The 22,824-nt window shown below is 40.3% G+C and overlaps 1 protein-coding gene across 1 annotated transcript in view; it reads left to right on the top strand.

Annotated features, from left to right (window-relative positions):
* The first annotated feature begins 10,551 nt into the window (after positions 1-10,551).
* LOC122791485 (extracellular calcium-sensing receptor-like) overlaps positions 10,552-22,824 on the top strand; it is an 88,688-nt gene continuing 76,415 nt past the window's right edge. Inside the window, exons 1-2 of the mRNA XM_044059228.1 lie at positions 10,552-10,602; positions 11,728-12,564. Coding sequence (XP_043915163.1) covers positions 10,552-10,602; positions 11,728-12,564 — 888 coding nt within the window. The remainder of the gene's footprint in view (positions 10,603-11,727; positions 12,565-22,824) is intronic.

The following is a 22,824-nucleotide window of genomic DNA, read 5'->3' on the forward strand; positions in this document are numbered from 1 at the left end:
TCTTGATCCAACCCAGTTTGGCTTTGTTAAGGGTAGATCATGCTTGTTGAACCTGGTGGACTTCTTCTACAATGTCACCAAAGCCCTGGATGATGTAAAACAGTACAAACTGCCTATCTTGACTTAGCCAAGGCTTTCGACACTCGAGTATTATTCAGAAACTCTCCCAGCTGGGGATTAATCCATACATCACTACATTGGTAGCCAACTAGCTCACCGACAGAACTCATACTGTAAGATGTGGGGATGCTGCCTCTACCAGCAGGTTACAAGTGGCATACCACAAGCATCTGTGATGCGCCCTCTACTGTTTGGAATCTATTTCTCGGAAGTAGATGGCCAGTGGTTTACCAGGTTTGCTGATGACTGAAAACTGGGCACAATCTGAGTCCCCAAACAATGACAACATATTACAAAAGGGGATGACCCAAAGAAATAATTGCTGCCAAAGTCACAGACTAAAAATAACAGCAAAAAAAGTGCATTATTATCCCCTTCAGCAAAGAGGAAGTCCCTGCAAATTACAATACTGACAGCATCCTCCATAAGCTCAAACCCAGTGGTGAAAGATTTGAGAGCACAGGTTGATGTCAACCTAAACTTCGATCACCATGTGTCCACAGTGGTAAGGAAAGCCCCCTATGTTGCACATCTCATAAGTAAGGGATTGTCATACAAGACTAAGGATATTATAACTCTTCTGTACTTGACCCTTATCAAACCATTAATAGAATACAACACTCCTTTTTGCATGTACTTCACCGGACACCTGCAGCAGCTAGAGAGACCACAGAGGTTTCTCACCAAGAAAATTCAAGGCCTCCAAAACATGACCTACATGGAAAGGCAGAAAGGCTTGTCACTGTATTCTGTATCTTACAGGCTGCTGAGAGGCAACTTTTGCCTGGCCTACAGAGCAGTCTTGGATCGTGCCCTAATGGAGATGCTGCACATCTGCAAATCAAATGGGACAAGAGTCACTCGCTCCAGGGATCTCAACCTAGCCTGTGACATTAACAGAACATTCTGCAGAGACAGATATATCTTCCAGAGATTTGCTCCTCTGGAATAAACTCCCAGTTCACATGAAGCAGAGCTCCTCAATGATCCTATTTAAGCACAACCTAGACAACTGGATGGGAGAATTCATGGACAGGGGAAGTTGGTGCTGATCATAGACTCACTCTATGAATAATTACCATCTCCAAGGTCAATTAGGGAACACAGGTATAACATGACTAGGCCTGTAAAGGCCCCAGAGCTATTAGCATAGTAACCTCCTATGAACCTATGATAAGTTAATAGATTCATAGGTTGGTACTAGGCTCACAACCACTAGGGCCCTGACAAGCCTAGCCATGTACTCCAAACCATTTGAGTCCAAAGTATTATAGGGGGGGGGGGGCATGTTAGAAGACAGGTAGATAACGATTTGTAGGGGGGGGTGTTAGTTATGATAACATTTTTCTTATTGATGGCCTCTGTCCAGAAGGAGGGGTATGGGGGCCAAACTGGGAGTAAATGTATGATTTCCCATCCAGCTGTCAAGGTTTTGTTTGAGTAGGGTCAGGGATGAACTCTGTTTTACATGAATGGGAAGCCTATTCCATAGTGGGGGGATCCTTTGAGACACATTTCTGCCTCCCTAGCAAGTTCTGCTTAAGTCACAAGTGAAGTTTGGATCCCTGGATCTAATTTTTCTGGTGCTGTTTGTTTTGTGCATGTGCAACAGATCCATCAGGACTGGGTCTGTGGAAGCCCTGTTAGCCAGCCAGGCAAGGATCCCCTCTCAGCAACATATAGGTGACTGAATACAGAGACAGAGCCTTTAGGTGATCAGTGTAGGACATGGTATTCATGCCCTAAATTCTCCTGGTGAGAAACCTTTGTTGGCATTCCAACTGTTGCAAATGTCTGGTTAGGTATATGTCAAAGGAACCATTTTGTTCAGTGATAGGTCTGACAAAGGTTGAGTACAGCAGTACAAAACTTCCTTGGACCTGGATGCCATACCCTTACCTATAACTTGAATGACATAGAATATTTTTTTATTATCTTAGCTACATGATGGTGAAAGGCCACATTGCTATCTACATATGTTCTCAGAACCCTTACTGCTGGGTTGACTCTTAGGGGCATTATAATACATTTTTTGGCATTGGGTTTTAAGCTATGGTTTTGCCACCAGTCATTTGCCTGTGTTAAAATGACATGCAAGATGTTTCTGTCTAGGGGGATCTATAATTGCTCCAATTTTAAAGTAATATGCAAATGTGGTGAGCCAGAGGCCTTTACTATTAGCCTTGACTTTCAAGAAGTAGATGCCAAACAGGAGTGCGCCCATCATGGAGCCCTCAGGTACTCTACTGGTGACCAGTCTCTTAGTGGTGGTGGTCTCTCTGATCTTGACTACTTGGGTCCAGTCTGTGAGCCAGCCAGCAATCCAGTGAGTTATGTAAGGGTTTACATCTAGACTGACAACAATGCCTGAGTGGGTTATTGTATCAAGTGCCTTAACCGGGTCAAAATATGCTGTATGCACTGTTTACCCTCATCCATTGTCTTGGTGGCCCTCTCAAAGAAGTCTTCCAGGTTAAGTAGGTATGACCTTCCCTCACCAAAGCCAAATTTTGATGAATTCAGTGTCTGAAGGATGCCAATGTCCTTATTTATTATTTCCATGACAATTCATTCCATGGCTTTCCATATTAGGTTTGTTAGACAGATGGGTCTGTAGTTCCCTGGGTCAGTTGATGGTCCACTCTTGTGAAGGGGAATAACTGTTGCAGTCTTCCATTCATTAGGAATGTAGCCTGTTTCAGGGCTGTAGCTGAAGAGTGTCTCAAGTGGTCTTGATAAGTTATGTTTTAGACTATTCAGAACGCAATGAATGATGTTGTCAGGAACCATGGAAGTGGTGTTCTTGCATTAGCAAGTGCTGCCAGCACCTGGTCTCTGTTAATAGCTGGGAGAGGTATGTTGGAGGGGATTTCACCTGTGGGGGAGTAAGGGAGGTGGAGTTTGAGTTGAATTTATCAGCCAGTAGATTTGCTATGTCTCCCCGACTGATGAAGGTGGTACTGTTCCCCACCAGTTCAGCACATTGCTGTGTGTTACCTTTAAGGTTCTGGACCTAGCTGAATAAGGACTTCTGATGGGCCTGATCTCATAGATGGCCTTGTTGGACTGAATTTGACCTCTTAGTTTTTTGCTTAGAGTCATAAGAGAGCACTTGTCTTTAAGGGAATTGTTTTTCTTGATGATTGTGATTTTTTTATTCTTTTATTATATACGTTTTTTTAAGTGAGGATTCCACCAGTGGGGTTTCTTTGGGTTTATTTGTGGTAGGTATATTAGCCTCTATGCAGCTATTCATATGCTTGTATAGTGACTCTATGAATAATTCTGCATAGTTAGCTGTGGTCTCAGGATTGGTGGGAGCTTGAATTTAGAAAAAAAAAGACCTTTTACTTTATAGGATATAGTTTGCCTTTGAATAATTCCAACTATTTATTTTTAATGTAAATGAGACAGCTCTATGATCCTTCCTTACTAGAGAGGATGTGACATGGGGGGGGGGGGGCTGCAACACTGTCTTATGTTGATGAGTATCACATCCAGAATGTTTGATCCTCTGGCTGGAGCATGCACTATCTGTTCCAGGGGATTTGTTTTAAAAAAGTCCATGAAATGTTGTGCTTGTGAATTTGAGGCAGTATCATTTTCCCAGTCTATAGAGGAGTAGTCAAAGTCATCCATGAATAGGATGTTTGGTAGTATGGTGAGTGCCTCTAGTAGGTTTAGGTAGGAGTTGTGAGACTCTAGGGACATAGATGGTGACCTGTAGCTAGCCATGGTATAGTGAAGGACCTTACCTATTGTGATTTGTGTGTGGATGAGCTCCATGGTATCATCCTGTTAACCTGTAGATATATTTGTTGCTAACATATTTTGAAACACCTCCATCTCTGGCCCCAGTGCTGTTGTTTTCTAAATTCATGGAAGACATTGTAGCTTTGCAGTCCCAGAGAATACTATAATCCTCAGTGTACAGTTACAACAAAATGTGTTTACTAAGGTTACCACTCTAGGACCCACTCCAGGTTGGTATAATTCCTGTATTATGATTCAGACACATGTAGAATAACACCCAGACACTTATTTTCAATGTCTTTATAAGTGCCCTTGTAGAAATGTTAGAAGGAAATATATGGTTATTTGCAGGTAACACAACGTTAATCTACAGGGTCAAACCAAACACCTGTACAGTAAGGGTGGAAAGAGACTAGGCAAAGCTGCAGAAACAGTGTAAATGTGGCAAGATAAATCCAATGAATATCAAATTATCTATAAAGGATGTCAAATAAATAAACCAAGAAAAGTGTCAAAGCAGTGCAGTAAAAGCAACAAAAGTACAAAACAATTATAAGTATTATTTTACCATAACCTAAATGTAAACAAGTGTGGAAAAGTCAGCAAAAACTCTGTTCTTTGTGATATTGGGATAATGAAACAAGTATGAACTAGCTCTCAAAGTAGAGCTCCAGCAGATAAATGTGTAGCCAAACTCAAAAAGCAAAAAATGTACAACAGGAATGGATTCACCAAACAAGGATTGTAGTCCTGATCAAATAACTTTAAAACAGACAGTTCATTCAATCATTTATATTCCAAATTTTCAGTTTTAGTTCTTAAATCACCTCTTCTGTCCAAATGGTATACTATATCATTGCCCATAATAGCAATCTTGCAGTAAATAAGCAAGTATTCATCTTTATTGTAGCTGTCAAGCTACTGTTTAGAATGGAGAGTGCTGCTTTGGATGTTTCATAAGCATAAGGATGCAGACAAAAAGAGGCTGTCCAGAGAAAGACAAAAAAAATATGCAAAATCTTCACTGGCATCCCCAAAAAGAGAAAGGGAAAATTCATATCAGAAGCAAAAAGTAAAGGAGACAGTGGATGGACATGAAAAAAATTGTAAACTATTTCAAAGAAAGCAACAAATTCCATCTGGGTAACATCCTTCAAAACATCCTTGATAAAAGCAGGACAGTGTTTGAGGTAAGAGGCACGGTTTGAGGAAAACACAAAGAGACATTATTTCATGGAAGGAGAATTAGGTGATACAAATACACATACTTGAAATGTCTGTGTTAGAACCAAATTATTTCAAGAATGCATAAGGGAAGCATAAAGCCATATTTACAAGGACTTGCATAACATTATGCTGATTACACTTGCTTAAGGGCAGAAGGAATAAAATAAGTCTATATTCTTTCACTTTTAGGCATTTCACATTCTACCTTGTTACCCTCCCTACCAACTTCTTCACTTTTTCTCTATTTGTCGTATATCTTGAATCTTGAATGCCTTTGTGAAATTCACCTCCCCTACTTTTTCTGGCAGTCATTTCCATGGCTCTGCAATGGCTCCACAACCTTCTCTATGAAAAGCACTTTTCAGAGATTTATGGAATAGTTAGTTCCACCAATCTGTCGCCTGTGTTCTTCCGATTCAGCAGTACCCTTCCCATCCTCATGATATGATCCTGTGTACTAGCATCACAGCCACTCTCTTTTCTGGTTTCTCGTGACAAGGGCTCCAGCTCTTCTTGGCTTTGGTCATGTCCTCTCCTTTGCATTATTATGTTCTAGCAGACTGATGTCCTTTTTCATCTATGGTCTCCCTGACTGCATACGGTACTCAATGTTTTTTCTAAACAGGTCCCTGTAGATTTGGTTATTACCTCTTTGTTTTTGGGGTCTATCTAACCATGGATGTACCTCAGATTTCTGTTTGCTGCTGCCATTGTCCCCATACTTTGACCATAAGGGTCTAGGCCCTCTGTGATTCACACGCCTAAATTATTTTTGTTTTCTGTTTCTCTCAGTCCCCTTCCCCAGTTAATATTTACCACCAGGACTCTTGTGGTACAGGTGCTGTACTTTGCATTTTCTGTATCACAGGTCTCAAATGTCCCTGACTATGAAAGAATGGTCAACATTTTGTATCATATTTTAGACTGTTATAAATAAAATTTGCATTTTTATATAATAGACATTTGTACCTTTGTTTCTTATTATCTTTGGCTTTGTCCCTGATTCTTGTGTTAAGAGGTTTAAAGTCATGGCTTGCACTTTATCTCAACTGCCTCATTTCTTCATACTTGGTTAGACCTTAAAATCTTTCCTTAGACCTTCTCATTTCTCCACTTCTGCAAGTAGTCTATGTTACTTTGAGGCCAGCAATGTGCACCATCCCTCCTGTATCACTGCTTGTACCTCCCTTCCTGCCTCGACTCTTTGCTTTGTAAAGTAATTCTATCCAATCATGCTCCAAATCACCCTTGTTTATTTCTCTGTTATGTTTTGCTTCCCTTTTTTCTCTATCTCATGCCTGAATACTTATCTGCGCTTCTGCTTCTGTGATATTCCATTCTCCCTTCTCTCTTAGTTTAAATGTGGAGACTTTCAGATATCTCTGCATCCCAGAGCTCATTGTAATTTGGGAGGCTTACATGGAGTCTGTCACTGACATATAGCTGGTTTCTCTGCTATGTCTTCCCCATCCTCATACCATTCTAAGGTCCTTCTCCTTTTTTCAAAAGTTATTCTCCCCAGCCAGTTATGGTAATCGCTAACCAGCCTTTCCTCTGTGTATTTACTACTCATGAAGTATTACCTTTGAGAATGTTATGTCACACCACTATTTCTCTCAACTCTCTGCAGTTGTTTGGCATTATTTTCAATGGCCACTGCTGTCTTCTCTGACAGTTTTGATACCTGCATCAACCATAACTTTCAGCAACTCCCCGCCTTAATGATAACCTTCATCACTTCTTCCCACGTCTTATTAGGTCTAAGGATTCAGACTGGTTTAAGTGTAATCTGATCCCTCCTTTCTCCTTTTTCAAGATTCATAACCCTCTTACTGATTAAATCTCCATTCAGTAAAACGTTCTTATCAATCCCTATAACAACTCTCACCTCCTTCATTTCTAGTCTGCAATTCTACACTTCCTATTTACTCTCACCACCTGCATCCCTAATTGCAGCCAGTGTTAGCTGACTCCTGTCCTGTGATGCATATGATCCCTCTATTATCCCTTCTGTTCTCTTCCTACAAGTGACATTCAGTCTTCTATCTCTTTTGCCCTCTGTGCCCTCCCAACTAGTTGAGTTCCTCTCAGTGCCCAGATCCTTTCTCCTTCCTTGTGATGCTGGTTCTTGTATGATGTCCTGGGCTCAGTCTCTCCCTTATCACTCATCCTTTCCATTGTACCATTACTACTGGCTGCACCTGCCTTTTGACCTTGGCTTTCTTCTCTTTGTCTTTCTCTGTCTGGCTGCATCTCCTACTTTGTTTATCCACCATACTCTGCATCACCTTGTTTGCTTATGATTCTCTTATAGTCTTTGCCCATGCCTTCCTGCCTTCTACTTTTCTGCCCTCTACTTTTGGCCATGGCTTCTGTTGTCTTCTCATCTAAGATACAATTTAATCCTTTGTCATCCCAATTATCTCTAGCTTCTGTATACTGGGCACTTCTCAAACCTTTATCTCAATCTCTGTCTCCATTCTGTACTGCTAATCTTTCTTTTGAGTTATAAGAGATATAAAGGTTTAAGTAACTATTATCCTGAAGCTTAGCTGATAAATGATGAACAGACTATGTGATCCACCTGGTCCTTACCTGCCATAAAATGTGTGTTTCTTGTTCAACTAAGGAACAGATAAAGCAAAACAAGTCAACTATGAAGAATGTCTAAAAACCTCTTGTTGTTTTCAGTCTTATATAAATTATTTAGGGGTGATGTATTTAGGTTTCATTGTCCTAACTGATCCATTTATTTTTGAATGTCTGATATGTAAATTACAGTTCCCATTTTGCCAAGACAAAGCATCTTCCAAGACTACTGAATAAAATGTCATGTACAAGACAAGTAATAGTTTAAATGGCATTAAAACCTTCTTAACATTGATATATATGAGACAGAAGGTACAGAGAAGGAGTGATAGCTTTCTGGATTCTTAATGATCAAAGTTCATACACTTGAACTAAAACTGTAACTCTTATGGATAACCATTGTGTTCAAAGAAAGATAAACAAAGCAAGAACCTAAAGTCTGAATAGTACCATGCCTCTCAACTGTACAGATTTTTGCAGAATATCTAGATTTTTGCCTCATATTTTTGGTCTGTTCCTCACAAAATTTGTTATTTTCTGGCAAATAACTGGGATGACCTGAGGATCGAAGTCAATAAATAATGACATACATCTGCGTTTCATACTTCAAATCCTTCAGAAAATGCATGTTAATACAAACCCTGTTATTTTGGCAACTTTCTAAGTTTGTAGGACAGTATTTATAATCTGTCCCTATTTTTGGGTCTCTGCCCCCCCCCCCCCCATTTTGTCAGGCTTTGTCCAGATTTCTAGCACTAAGAGACTGAGATTTATGCATACAGAACAGAGCTTGTCAGAGTTTTACAATTCAACCTTAATGCAAGAAATCTAGACAAAGTATAAAATAATAGGGGGAACAAAGGCCCAAAAATAGGGGCAGGTTTTAAAGATTGCTCTTATAAATAAATTTAGAAAGTTGCTAGAATAACAGGATTTGTGTTAGCATGCATTTTCCTGAAAGATATGAACACTGAAACTCAAATGTATGTCATTATTTAGTGACCTCGATCTACAGTGATTTATCTCAAAACCACAAATTTTATGAGAAACAGACCAAAAATGCGATGCAAAAATATGGACATATTACAAAAATCTGGACATCTGGGACTTATGGTCAGGGTACACATAATATTTTTTTTTCTGTAGATGCTTGAGTATGAAAATAGGTCTGAATTAGAGAAATATTGGAGCTGTTAATTGGCTAATGGCTTGTGCTGTAAAGAAACATGACTCAGTCTAGCCATTATGTGGGACAATTTTATTGATGTAAGAAATTATTAAAGCTGGGAGGGATTGACTACGGACAATACAATTGTAGGGAAAGAAGGAATTCAGAGGCGGAGAGTGAGGGAGTCAGTTGTGGTCAAGTCAGTGAAAGTTAGTGCAAGAGAAGGGTGGAAGAAATTTACTGTGCAAATTCAAAGGTTTGGATGAAAAATGGCAGCTCTACAGACAATGACTATGTCTGGAGGAAGGGATGTTGGTGTGAATGACATGGACATAGCAAGACAATAAGAAGGACTGGAATATGGAGTCCATGTTTTAAGGGCTCCATGAAAGAAGGAGTCTAATGAACACAGAATGGCACTTTATGTAAGGAAGGATAATGAATGAAATATACAGGAAAGCACAAAGGAAGAGAGAGGGAATGTAAGTCAGGATACACAGGTTAAAAGCAGCTACCTGACATTAAGGACTGGAAGGAGGAGAGCAGAAACCAGATGCAGAGGCCATTATTAATTCAGCATTAACTGCATTACCCAGTGTAAAATGTGTTATGCTAAGTTGATCATAGAAAGGAACAGGAAATGTAGAAGGAAAAAGATTGAAGGAATATTTAATTATATTATCAATGTAGTACATCAGGAAGGATTCAGTCGGAGGGCAGAAGAAAAAGCCACAGGGAGAGAGTCATTATTTTGATATAATAATTGCACACTAAACTAGGCACTTGATATGCTTCAAATATTTCATAGGTGAATAGTAGTCTAACTGCCCTGAAGGGTAATTTTAAGCCTAATTGATAACCAGAGATTAGAATCAAATCTTGCAACTTGTGTCTTTGAGGCAAAGACCTTAGCTATTACGTCAGACCCATGTGTTTCCACATAGGTGATTATCCCATGCCCAAAAGGAATGTACATGTTTCCACTTAGGCGATTATCCCATGCCTGAAAGGAATGCATACATTTCCACATAGGTGATTAATTATCTCATGCCCAAAAGGAATGCATACATTTCCACATAGGTGATTAATTATCTCATTCCCAAAAGGAATGCATACGTTTCCACATAGGTGATTATCACATGCCCAAAAGGAATGCATACATTTCCACATAGGTGATTAATTATCTCATGCCCAAAAGGAATGCATGCGTTTCCACATAGGTGATTATCACATGCCCAAAAGAAATGCATACATTTCCACATAGGTAATTATTCCTCATTGTCACATAAGAAGTAAATGATAACATTATCCCATATTTGGGACACAAATTCAAGACCTCCAGCGCTGGTGTCACTGCAACTGGACCAATAGCCCCTGCTGTATCCAGATATGGAATTTATTTAGAAGGAGAGGAAAGTTAAAATGGCAGATAGGGTTCAAAAGAAATACAGCAAGGGATAAAGGGCTTAAGAGGACCACACAGCTTGATGCTTTGCATCCTAAAATTTAGAGCGAGAAAGTGGAGGAGAAGGTTGATCTTACTGCAAAGAGGCTAAATCACAGAGACAAAGGAGGAGACATATGCTGCTAAAATGAGGATAAAATTTAGTCTTGACCCGAGGAAGTACTTCTTCATTGAAAGGGTGGTTGACAAATGGAATAAACTAAAGGAATAAATGATAGGAAGTAGATTCATGGATTATTCATGCAGTTATGGAACCAATGGACTTAGCAAGGAAAAACAGGTAACTGGAATACAGTTTCATTTGTTTTCTGCTGGATGATGTACGTGTGTGAGCAGGAAACCCTTAATGTCTCAGCTCAGTGTTCTTAAAGAGGATTATCCAACTGCTGATCCCGAAACATCAGGAATGCAAACATGAAATCCTTCTATGTGGCACACCTCATCACTAAGGGCTTTTCATCCAGAAAAAAGGAGGTCATTGTCCCACTGTACTCATCCCTCATTAGACCCATTATAGAATACAATGCCCCGTTTGGTATGTACCTCTCAAGACATCTGCAACAACTGGAAAGGCCACAGAAATACCTCATTAAAAGAATCACAGGCCTATAGCAGATGCCCTATGCTGACCACCTTAAAAAACTCCAGCTGTACTCTGTCGCATATCATCTACTCAGAGGCGATCTCTGCTTAACATACAAGGCCATGTCAAACCCAGAGTTGTTGGACATGCTACACTTAAAGAAATCCCAATCCCTCAGAGCCATACGCTCCAGGGATCTAAACCTTGACATCACAATAAACAAAACATGCTGGAGGGATAGGTTCCTGACCCAGAGACTCCCCAGACTCTGGAATAGATTGCCCATACATGTCAAGCAGAGTGCCTCTTTGGCCCTCTTCAAAAGGAACCTTGACGATTGGATGGGAGAAAGGAAATTCACCCCGGGGATCACATCAGTCGCCCTGCTAGACAGGGGTCCAGGGAAGTAAATAGTGTGGGAAGAAATAGCCAGGGAATTGTTATGGCTAGGCTTGTATAGGCCCTAGGGCTGATAGCCTATTACCAACCTATGAACCTATGAACCTATGAAATTAGCTCATGGAAACAGACAGTATGAGACATAAATAATTTCCAGTATAAACTCATGTCACACCTTAAACATTTGTATTATTTGCTCTAAATCTGATTAGACTGAAACTGTCTGGATAATACAATTGTTTTTTTTTTTAATGTTTCAAGGCACTGAAGATATATAATATGCAATCATTTAGCATATACATAAGAAAATAGTTGCTGCAAATAATTTAAACATCTGCATCTTTATTTTAAAAGCTTTTGTCAGCTGCATTCCTAAATAATTTAAATAACAAATTATTTGATCGTGATACATATTTCTTTCAGATTAGCTATGGTTCAACCGTTGCACTTCTGAGTGACAAACTACAGTTTCCATCCTTCATTCGTACTATCCCTAGTGACTATTTCCTCTTCTATAGTATTGCCCAGCTGGTTATTACATTTGATTGGACATGGGTTGGTCTCATCAGCGAGGACACAGATTATGGTCGATCTGGTAGCCAAACATTAATGCAACAGTTAGTTACTTCTGCTAGGTGTATAGCCTTTTCAGAAACTATTCCAGCAACATTTTCTATGACTAAAATTCAGAATATTGTTTCTGTAATCAAGGAATCCTCAACAAAAGTAATAGTTATCGTTGCATCTGATCTAATGGTAATTCCACTCATGGAAGAGCTTTTGCAGCAAAATGTGACTGAAAAAGTCTGGATTGCAACTGAAGGGTGGGCTCCAACTCCAATGTTTTTAAGGAAAGACCTGTCGAATGTTTTAAATCTGACTATTGCATTTGGAGTGCATAAGGCAGAAATGCCAGGATTTAAAACATTCCTTCTAAACATTCATCCTTCAGACTCTCACAACTACATTTTTGTAGATTCATTTTGGAAGGAAATCTTTGGTTGCCAATGGCCACATTATAACAGAAGTGCTGAACCATATGCTTCATATTTTAATGACTCAAATATCTGCACAGGGAAAGAGACACTGAGTGCAAATGGCATAGAATTTTTCAATGGCAATGATTTAAGATATGAGTACAATGTTTATAAAGCTATATATGCTGTAGGGTATGGTCTGCAGAACATGCTTATGTGTATTTCAGAAGGCATAAGGATAAATGGAAGCTGTGGAAATATCAGTGACTTTAAAGCTTGGCAGGTAAGATGGACTGATTTTTTATAGCTAATTTTTATTCTGCCTCTCCTGTTTAATAACAAACAACTAGTTTCTGAGATCCGACATTAGAATTACCAGTGAAAACCAGGAGTGTTACTAGTGAGGAAGCTGATCACTTTCCAGTCACAAATGAGCTGCACTTTGCTCTTAGATAATTAGGCACCTCATACAGAGTCTGAATGGAGAGTTGATAAAATCAGCAAGAAAAGTAGAGCAGTATTGCTAGGACTGAATACATCCTCATGTCTTGGTGAGTACCTTTATGAGGTTGACCCTGTTTTTACAACATCTCACCATGACGACACTGATATATAGACTGTATTTTTATAGTTTATATGATGGACAGAAGTAGGTTACAAAATGAAAAGTCAGCTTAGTACACAAGTTCCAGGATAAAAAAAGTGATCATGTCTGGTAGGCATACTGGTGCAGGACTGGAAAAAATGTCAGTGTAGAATCCTCAAGACATAGAAACATTCCTGCAATGGGGTTAGGCCAGGCTCAAGGGGATGATGATTCCCCTGTTGTAGAAGGAAGTAGTAGTACACACACACAAAAAAAAAAAAAAAACCTGACATTCCAGAAAAGACCCATAAAGATGACAGATAAGAAAGAAAGAAATGATGTATTATTACTATTATGTAAGAAGCCCAGAATTTCCACATAGCAGATATTCAAAAATTAAGAGAGTAATTTGAGTAAAGAAAAATACTTGCACAAGAAAAACTGCCAAAAGCTTCAAATTCAAATTTGTGTTCATTAATACAATAGATCCATGAAGAACATTATATAGACCTAGAAACTTTAGGCTGTTTGGAAAAAAGAAGCAACTGAGGAAGTGTGAAAATGAAAAGTACAAATTCAAGAGATTTTTGAAAGTATAAAAAAGAAACATGGGCATGGGAAAAAAAGATAGATCTGATAAGGTACAATATTTATGCAAAAGAGAAAGCCAAAGTAATCAATACAAAAAAGCATCTCCAATGATATTTGAAGAGAAATACAGTCAAAGACACACAGATATGGAAAATGTCATGATACAAAAATAAGATCATAAAGAACGAATGTAGAACAGAGGATTAGTAAAGCAGAAGTTAAACAAATAGAAGCTGAAGTTATGGAATACCTGTGCCATGAATGGTTCAGTGCTGCAAATCTAATTCTAATAATGTCACAGCATGTTGGAACAATGAGTCCCCAAAGTAAGGAAAAACAGGTGGAGTGGGAGGCATCGGAAGAAGAAATATGGACAAGAGAAAGAAAAAGAGATTTGACATGGTGCAATATTTATGCAAAAGAGAAAGCAAAACTAATTGCTGCAAAAAAGCAGCACCAAAGATATTTGAAGAGAAATACAAGCAAAGGCATCCAGATATGGAACATTTCACAATACAAAAATAAGAAAACAAAGTGGAGGGAGTAGGAAACAGGATTAATAACTCTGAAGTTAAAGAAACAGAAACTGAAGCTATGGATTACCTGTGAAGTGAAGGATATAGTGTTGAAAATCCACCTCTGGTAACATCACAGGATGATGGAACAATGAGGTTCTGAATTAAGGAGAAACAGATGGAATGGAAATCATGTGTTCACGTGCCACATGAAAATACTCTGGAACCTTCAGTAAGAAACTAGTACAAAATTTTAGTTGAGTTGCACAGCATGGGAAAGAGCAAGAATCTTTGGTAACTCTGTTGTTGTCAGTCTTGTGGAAAGATAGGCTAGTGAGTTTGCATATGAAAAAGCACAGGTTGATGGAGGATGCACATGAAGAGAATATTTCACAGGGATATGTTCTAGAATTTTCTGTAGAATGCCAGCAGGAAAAGGAGAACAAGAATGTGCCCTTAATTTAGAAGAAAATTATCTAAGGGAAGAGTTGCTTGATTTAATAGAGATGGATATATATATTAAGATCATAGAAAGGGACAGATTACAGAAAGTCAATAAGACACAAAATGTTAGAAGTTTGATAAAACAAATGAACATAGTAATCAAGGTTATTATAGGTTCATAGGTTCATAGGTAGGTACTAGGCTATCGGCCCAAGGGCCTACGTAACCCTAGCCAGCAAGGTACCATAGCTTATGCCACCCAAGAAAGTTATTTTCCTGTGCCACTTCCAGCAGAGACACAGAAGTGATCACCGGGGTGTATTTCCTATTTCCCATCCACTCATCAAGATTTTTCTTGAAGAGTGCTAATGAAGAACTTTGCTTGACATAGATGGGTAGCTTGTTCCAGAGTATAGGAAGTCTCTGGGACAGGAATCTATCCCTCCAGCATGTCCTGTTTATTGTGCTGCCAAGGTTTAGGTCCCTAGAGCATGTAGCTTGGAGGGATTGGGGTTTCTTTAGGTGTAGCATGTCCAACAGCTCTGGGTTTGACATAACTTAATATGTTAGGCAGGGATCACCTCGGAGTAGGTGATATGCTATGGAGTAAAGCTGGAGTTTTTTGAGGAGGTCAGTGTAGGGCATTTGTTTGAGGCCAGTAATCCTTTTTGTGAGGTACTTCTGTGACCTTTCCAGCTGCTGCAGATGTCTTGTGAGGTACATTCCAAAAGGGGCGTTGTACTCTATAATGGGTCTAATGAGTGACGAGTAGAGGAGAACAATGACCTCTTTTTTCCTAGATGAGAACCCTTTTATGATGAGGTGTGCCATGTAGAAGGACTTCCTGACTACTGTGGCGATGTGACTATCAAAGGAGAGACTACTGTCCACCTTGGACCCAAGATCTGTTATTATGAATTTGGTGTTACATAGATTGCTGCCTATGTGGTAGTTCATGGGTACAGAGTTTTTACCAAAGGGGATGACACTGCAAATTTTGGCATTGAGCTTGAGGTCATGGCTTTGACACCAGACATCTGTCTCAGTGAGGCCCTTCTGTAGGATGTCCAGATCATTTGGGGACTTGACTATGGCTCCTAGTTTGCAGTCATCTGCGAACTTCATCAGCCAGAGGCCTTCTGTGTTAGCCTGTACTTCAGAGAAGTAGATACCAAACAGGAGAGGTCCCAGGACAGAACCCTGTGGCACTCCACTTGTCACTGCCTTGAGGTCAGATTTGGAGTCTGCAACTTTTACAGTGTGGGTTCTGTCAGTGAGCCAGTTGGCAACTCATCTTGTGACATAGGGATTCATACCTAGTTTTGTGAGTTTAGCTATAATTCCAGAATGGGGGATGGTGTCAAAAGCCTTGGTGAGGTCATAGTCTGTGTGAACCACCTTACCCTCATCCACGGCTTTGGTGACTGTCTCAAAGAAGTCGATCAGGTTCAGGAGGCATGATCTGCCTTTCCAAACACGAACTGGGTGGGATCCAGAGTTTGGAGGTTACCAATGTCTTTGTTTATGAGTTCCATGATGATACGTTCCATGGCCTTGCAGACCAGGCTCGTCAGGCTAATAGGTCGATAGTTCCCGGGATCAGTGGTGGCTCCCCCTTTGTGGAATGGGATAACTGTTGCTATGCGCCATTCAGTGGGCACAAAGCCTGATGTGAGGCTATTATTGAACAAGGTGCTTAAGTAGGGAGCCAGTTCGTTCTGAAGTTCATGTAAAACACAGCCTGGGATGTTGTCCGGTCCCATGGATGCTGTGTTTTTGGCTTTAGAGAGTGCAGCTTTTACCTGCATAGTTGTGATTACAGGGACCCTGCATTCTTCCTGTATAGATATGGGCCCTTTAGGGGAGAGAGAGGGGTAAAGGTAGCACTGAACCGATCTGCCAGGATGTTTGCAGTATCAGTTGGTTCTGTAATTAAAAGAAATTCATGTGATATAACAGAAGTAAATAGAATATATTACTGTGCAGCTAAATTAATAACAGATGAAGGTGGGGATTTAATAAACTCCATGTAGGAATAGTGGGAAGTCTACACAGAGTGTACTGTGGCCATGTCTGTGGCTCCCCCTCGGCAGCACGCCTTTCATATTAGTGAATGCGTGCTACTGAGAGAGAGCTGTGTAACATGGTTACAGAATCAGTGTAGCGGGTGTGTTACAGTGTTCGGAGATGAGTAACACACCCCCTGCACTTGAAAGTGCAGGACGACACTGAAATATAAAAGTAAAATATGTTATTTCTTTTTTTTACGTGTGTGTGCATGTGTGTGTGTGTGTGTGTGTGTGTGTGTGTGTGTGTGTGTGTGTGTGTGTGTGTGTGTGTGTGTGTGTGTTTGTGTATGTGTGTGTGTGTGTGTGTGTATGTTTGCACAGCATGGCGCTTAGCTATGTACATGTGCCAGACATCTAAAAATAGAAACTGGATACTTTTAATTTTAACCTGAAGTGTCATGTTTAATCATAGCTAGGCAGGTTTGCATGGTGTGGCATGGTGCTTAGCGGTGCTTAAACATAGTGGAGAGATATACAGAAATGTAGAACAGCTTCCAACATATCCACATAGCTGAATGGTTACAGTCATGGCCCTGTGTGTAGTAGATGATGGTTTGAATACACAGATTGACCAATCAGAGTTTTACATTTGATAGCAATATGTCATATATTTTTTATTTTTATTAATTACGAATGTATTGACATTTGTTAACTGGGTTAGTCCAGCTGGGCCAGAAGCCCATTTTCAGTGGAGACCAAAGGAGAAAAGATCCATTTGCACACAGGTCCACAATACTTAAAATACACACTCCAATATAAAAAATTAAAATACAGAAGGTCAGGAAACACAGAAGTGCAATACATATACAGAATAATAAAGTAGTAGTAATGAATGAATAATTTAATATTAGTCTTATTTTGTTTGGTTTATTTTTTTTTTCCTTTTAGAGATGTGGTTTGCCCTTAGCTAAGCTCTGCTAAGTGCTGCTAAGTCAAGCTAAGCAGTGCTTAAACAAGATCTGTTTTAGCAGTGCTTAGCAATGCGCAGCTTCACATAACTGGTTTGGGCACTGCTGAGCAACCCAATTTAAGCAGTCCTCAACTCGGCTAAACTGGTTTGCACACTGCTAAGCATTGCTAAGCATTGCCAGTTTAAGCACTGCTCAGCTGAGCTCAGCTGGTTTGTGAGGTGCTAAGTGGATCACCACAATTTTAAAAATGGCCCAATGCCAGGAAAACAGCCCTATTTAAGCTAAACAGGCAGGAATCCAGCCAGAACCTGTTGAATTTGATCCAGGCAGGAGCTATGACAGAAGTTGGAGAGGGTGCATGCTTCCAGGCACAGCAGTGGGGCATTCTGGAGTTTAGGGTCATGGTTGGACTCCTAGTATAAAACCGTGACATCCAGCTGCTGCAGGGCCAATACCAGGGGTCAGAATACAAATCAGAGGCCTGGGACTGACTGGCACATGACCTCACCAGTGCAACTGGTATCCCCCGCATGGGTGAGCAGGTGCATCACCTCTATGATGACCTGAAGCTTATAAACGTGGATCTCTTGGCCACTTGGATCCAAAATACTTGGGTGGACAATGCCCCACAAGTTTTAAGTATTGTAAGATTTTTTTGCAAAATGGTAGTATGAATATGTGGTAGACAGGTATGCATAATGGTATTATTCTCACCCCAGAGCTGTAGAGGAGAGAGCTGGCAACCTGGAGGCCCATTCAGGGTGCCTGGCCAAGTTGTGCTGAGAGTGTGGTGAGTACATATATATCTTGCAATATATAGTGATATAAATAAGAAAGAGTACAGTAGTAACTGCCAGTAGGTATATTCTGTTTTGAGTGTTCTGTAATGAATATGGTCATAGACCTGGACTGACATAAGTGAGTAATATCAGGTACAGTTCAATATAGATGAAAGCATGAAACTTGCTAAGAAAAGAAAGTTACTACTGCATTAATAATGATAAGGAAATAAAATTGTATACTGTATTAATAATAATGTTATGGTAAGAAAGTACAACTATATTCATAGATGTTAAGGGAATAAATCAACTGCATTCATACTTTTAAGGAAATAAAGTACAACTGCGTTCAGAATGATTATGGAAATAAAGTTAGTACTTTGGTTGGCAACTCATCTTGTGACATAGGGATTCATACCTAGTTTGGTGAGTTTAGCTATAATTCCAGAATGGGGGATGGTGTCAAAAGCCTTGGTGAGGTCATAGTCTGTGTGAACCACCTTACCCTCATCCACGGCTTTGGTGACTGTCTCAAAGAAGTCGATCAGGTTCAGGAGGCATGATCTGCCTTTCACAAACCTGAACTGGGTGGGATCCAGAGTTTGGAGGTTACCAATGTCTTTGTATATGAGTTCCATGATGATACCGTTCCATGGCCTTGCAGACCAGGCTCGTCAGGCTAATAGGTCGATAGTTCCCGGGATCAGTGGTGGCTCCCCCTTTGTGGAATGGGATAACTGTTGCTATGCGCCATTCAGTGGGCACAAAGCCTGATGTGAGGCTATTATTGAACAGGGTGCTTAAGTGGGGAGCCAGTTCGTTCTGAAGTTCATGTAAAACACAGCCTGGGATGTTGTCCGGTCCCATGGATGCTGTGTTTTTGGCTTTAGAGAGTGCAGCTTTTACCTGCGTAGTTGTGATTACAGGGACCCTGCATTCTTCCTGTATAGATACGGGCCCTTTAGGGGAGAGAGAGGGGTAAAGGTAGCACTGAACCGATCTGCCAGGATGTTTGCAATATCAGTTGGTTCTGTAATTAAAAGAAATTCATGTGATATAACAGAAGTAAATAGAATATATTACTGTGCAGCTAAATTAATAACAGATGAAGGTGGGGATTTAATAAACTCCATGTAGGAATAGTGGGAAGTCTACACAGAGTGTACTGTGGCCATGTCTGTGGCTCCCCCTCGGCAGCACGCCTTTCATATTAGTGAATGCGTGCTACTGAGAGAGAGCTGTGTAACATGGTTACAGAATCAGTGTAGCGGGTGTGTTACAGTGTTCGGAGATGAGTAACACACCCCCTGCACTTTAAAGTGCAGGACGGCACTGAAATATAAAAGTAAAATATGTTATTTCTTTTTTTTTTACGTGTGTGTGCATGTGTGTGTGTGTGTGTGTGTGTGTGTGTGTGTGTGTGTGTGTGTGTGTGTGTGTGTGTGTGTGTGTGTATGTGTGTGTGTGTGTTTGTGTATGTGTGTGTGTGTGTGTATGTTTGCACAGCATGGCGCTTAGCTATGTACATGTGCCAGACATCTAAAAATAGAAACTGGATACTTTTAATTTTAACCTGAAAGGTCATGTTTAAGCATAGCTAGGCAGGTTTGCATGGTGTGGCATGGTGCTTAGCGGTGCTTAAACATAGTGGAGAGATATACAGAAATGTAGAGCAGCTTCCAACATATCCTCATAGCTGAATGGTTACAGTCATGGCCCTGTGTGTAGTAGAAGATGGTTTGAATACACAGACTGACCAATCAGAGTTTTACATTTGATAGCAATATGTCATATATTTTTTATTTTTATTAATTATGAATGTATTGACATTTGTTAACTGGGTTAGTCCAGCTGGGCCAGAAGCCCATTTTCAGTGGAGACCAAAGGAGAAAAGATCCATTTGCACACAGGTCCACAATACTTAAAATACACACTCCAATATAAAAAATTAAAATACAGAAGGTCAGGAAACACAGAAGTGCAATACATATACAGAATAATAAAGTAGTAGTAATGAAGTAATAATTTAATATTAGTCTTATTTTGTTTGGTTTATTTTTTTTTTCCTTTTAGAGATGTGGTTTGCCCTTAGCTAAGCTCTGCTAACCGCTGCTAAGTCAAGCTAAGCAGTGCTTAAACAAGATCTGTTTTAGCAGTGCTTAGCAATGCGCAGCTTCACATAACTGGTTTGGGCACTGCTGAGCAACCCAATTTAAGCAGTCCTCAACTCGGCTAAACTGGTTTGCACACTGCTAAGCATTGATAAGCATTGCCAGTTTAAGCACTGCTCAGCTGAGCTCAGCTAGTTTGTGAGGTGCTAAGTGGAACACCACAATTTTAAAAATGGCCCAATGCCAGGAAAACAGCCCTATTTAAGCTAAACAGGCAGGAATACAGCCAGAACCTGTTGAATTTGATCCAGGCAGGAGCTATGGCAGAAGTTGGAGAGGGTGCATGCTTCCAGGCACAGCAGTGGGGCATTCTGGAGTTTAGGGTCATGGTTGGACTCCTAGTATAAAACCGTGACATCCAGCTGCTGCAGGGCCAATACCAGGGGTCAGAATACAAATCAGAGGCCTGGGACTGACTGGCACATGACCTCACCAGTGCAACTGGTATCCCCCGCATGGGTGAGCAGGTGCATCACCTCTATGATGACCTGAAGCTTATAAACGTGGATCTCTTGGCCACTTGGATCCAAAATACTTGGGTGGACAATGCCCCACATGTTTTAAGTATTGTAAGATTTTTTTGCAAAATGGTAGTATGAATATGTGGTAGACAGGTATGCATAATGGTATTATTCTCACCCCAGAGCTGTAGAGGAGAGAGCTGGCAACCTGGAGGCCCATGCAGGGTGACTGGCCAAGTTGTGCTGAGAGTGTGGTGAGTACATATATATCTTGCAATATATAGTGATATAAATAAGAAAGAGTACAGTAGTAACTGCCAGTAGGTATATTCTGTTTTGAGTGTTCTGTAATGAATATGGTCATAGACCTGGACTGGCATAAGTGAGTAATATCAGGTACAGTTCAATATAGATGAAAGCATGAAACTTGCTAAGAAAAGAAAGTTACTACTGCATTAATAATGATAAGGAAATAAAATTGTATACTGTATTAATAATAATGTTATGGTAAGAAAGTACAACTATATTCATAGATGTTAAGGGAATAAATCAACTGCATTCATACTTTTAAGGAAATAAAGTACAACTGCGTTCAGAATGATTATGGAAATAAAGTTAGTACTTTGGTTGGCAACTCATCTTGTGACATAGGGATTCATACCTAGTTTTGTGAGTTTAGCTATAATTCCAGAATGGGGGATGGTGTCAAAAGCCTTGGTGAGGTCATAGTCTGTGTGAACCACCTTACCCTCATCCACGGCTTTGGTGACTGTCTCAAAGAAGTCGATCAGGTTCAGGAGGCATGATCTGCCTTTCACAAACCCGAACTGGATGGGATCCAGAGTTTGTAGGTTACCAATGTCTTTGTTTATGAGTTCCATGATGATACGTTCCATGGCCTTGCAGACCAGGCTCATCAGGCTAATAGGTCGATAGTTCCTGGGATCAGTGGTGGCTCCCCCTTTGTGGAATGGGATAACTGTTGCTATGCGCCATTCAGTGGGCACAAAGCCTGATGTGAGGCTATTATTGAACAAGGTGCTTAAGTAGGGAGCCAGTTCATTCTGAAGTTCATGTAAAACACAGCCTGGGATGTTGTCCGGTCCCATGGATGCTGTGTTTTTGGCTTTAGAGAGTGCAGCTTTTACCTGCGTAGTTGTGATTACAGGGACCCTGCATTCTTCCTGTATAGATATGGGCCCTTTAGGGGAGAGAGAGGGGTAAAGGTAGCACTGAACCGATCTGCCAGGATGTTTGAAATATCAGTTGGTTCTGTAATTAAAAGAAATTCATGTGATATAACAGAAGTAAATAGAATATATTACTGTGCAGCTAAATTAATAACAGATGAAGGTGGGGATTTAATAAACTCCATGTAGGAATAGTGGGAAGTCTACACAGAGTGTACTGTGGCCATGTCTGTGACTCCCCCTCGGCAGCACGCCTTTCATATTAGTGAATGCGTGCTACTGAGAGAGAGCTGTGTAACATGGTTACAGAATCAGTGTAGCGGGTGTGTTACAGTGTTCGGAGATGAGTAACACACCCCCTGCACTTTAAAGTGCAGGACGGCACTGAAATATAAAAGTAAAATATGTTATTTCTTTTTTCTACGTGTGTGTGCATGTGTGTGTGTGTGTGTGTGTGTGTGTGTGTGTGTGTGTGTGTGTGTGTGTGTGTGTGTGTTTGTGTATGTGTGTGTATGTGTATGTTTGCACAGCATGGCGCTTATCTATGTACATGTGCCAGACATCTAAAAATAGAAACTGGATACTTTTAATTTTAACGTGAAAGGTCATGTTTAAGCATAGCTAGGCAGGTTTGCATGGTGTGGCATGGTGCTTAGCGGTGCTTAAACATAGTGGAGATATATACAGAAATGTAGAGCAGCTTCCAACATATCCTCATAGCTGAATGGTTACAGTCATGGCCCTGTGTGTAGTAGATGGTGGTTTGAATACACAGACTGACCAATCAGAGTTTTACATTTGATAGCAATATGTCATATATTTTTTA

Source organism: Protopterus annectens, chromosome 17.part0 (genome assembly GCF_019279795.1).
Source record: "Protopterus annectens isolate FY-2018-M chromosome 17.part0, PAN1.0, whole genome shotgun sequence".
In the NCBI taxonomy this organism is placed as follows: Eukaryota; Metazoa; Chordata; order Ceratodontiformes; family Protopteridae; genus Protopterus; species Protopterus annectens.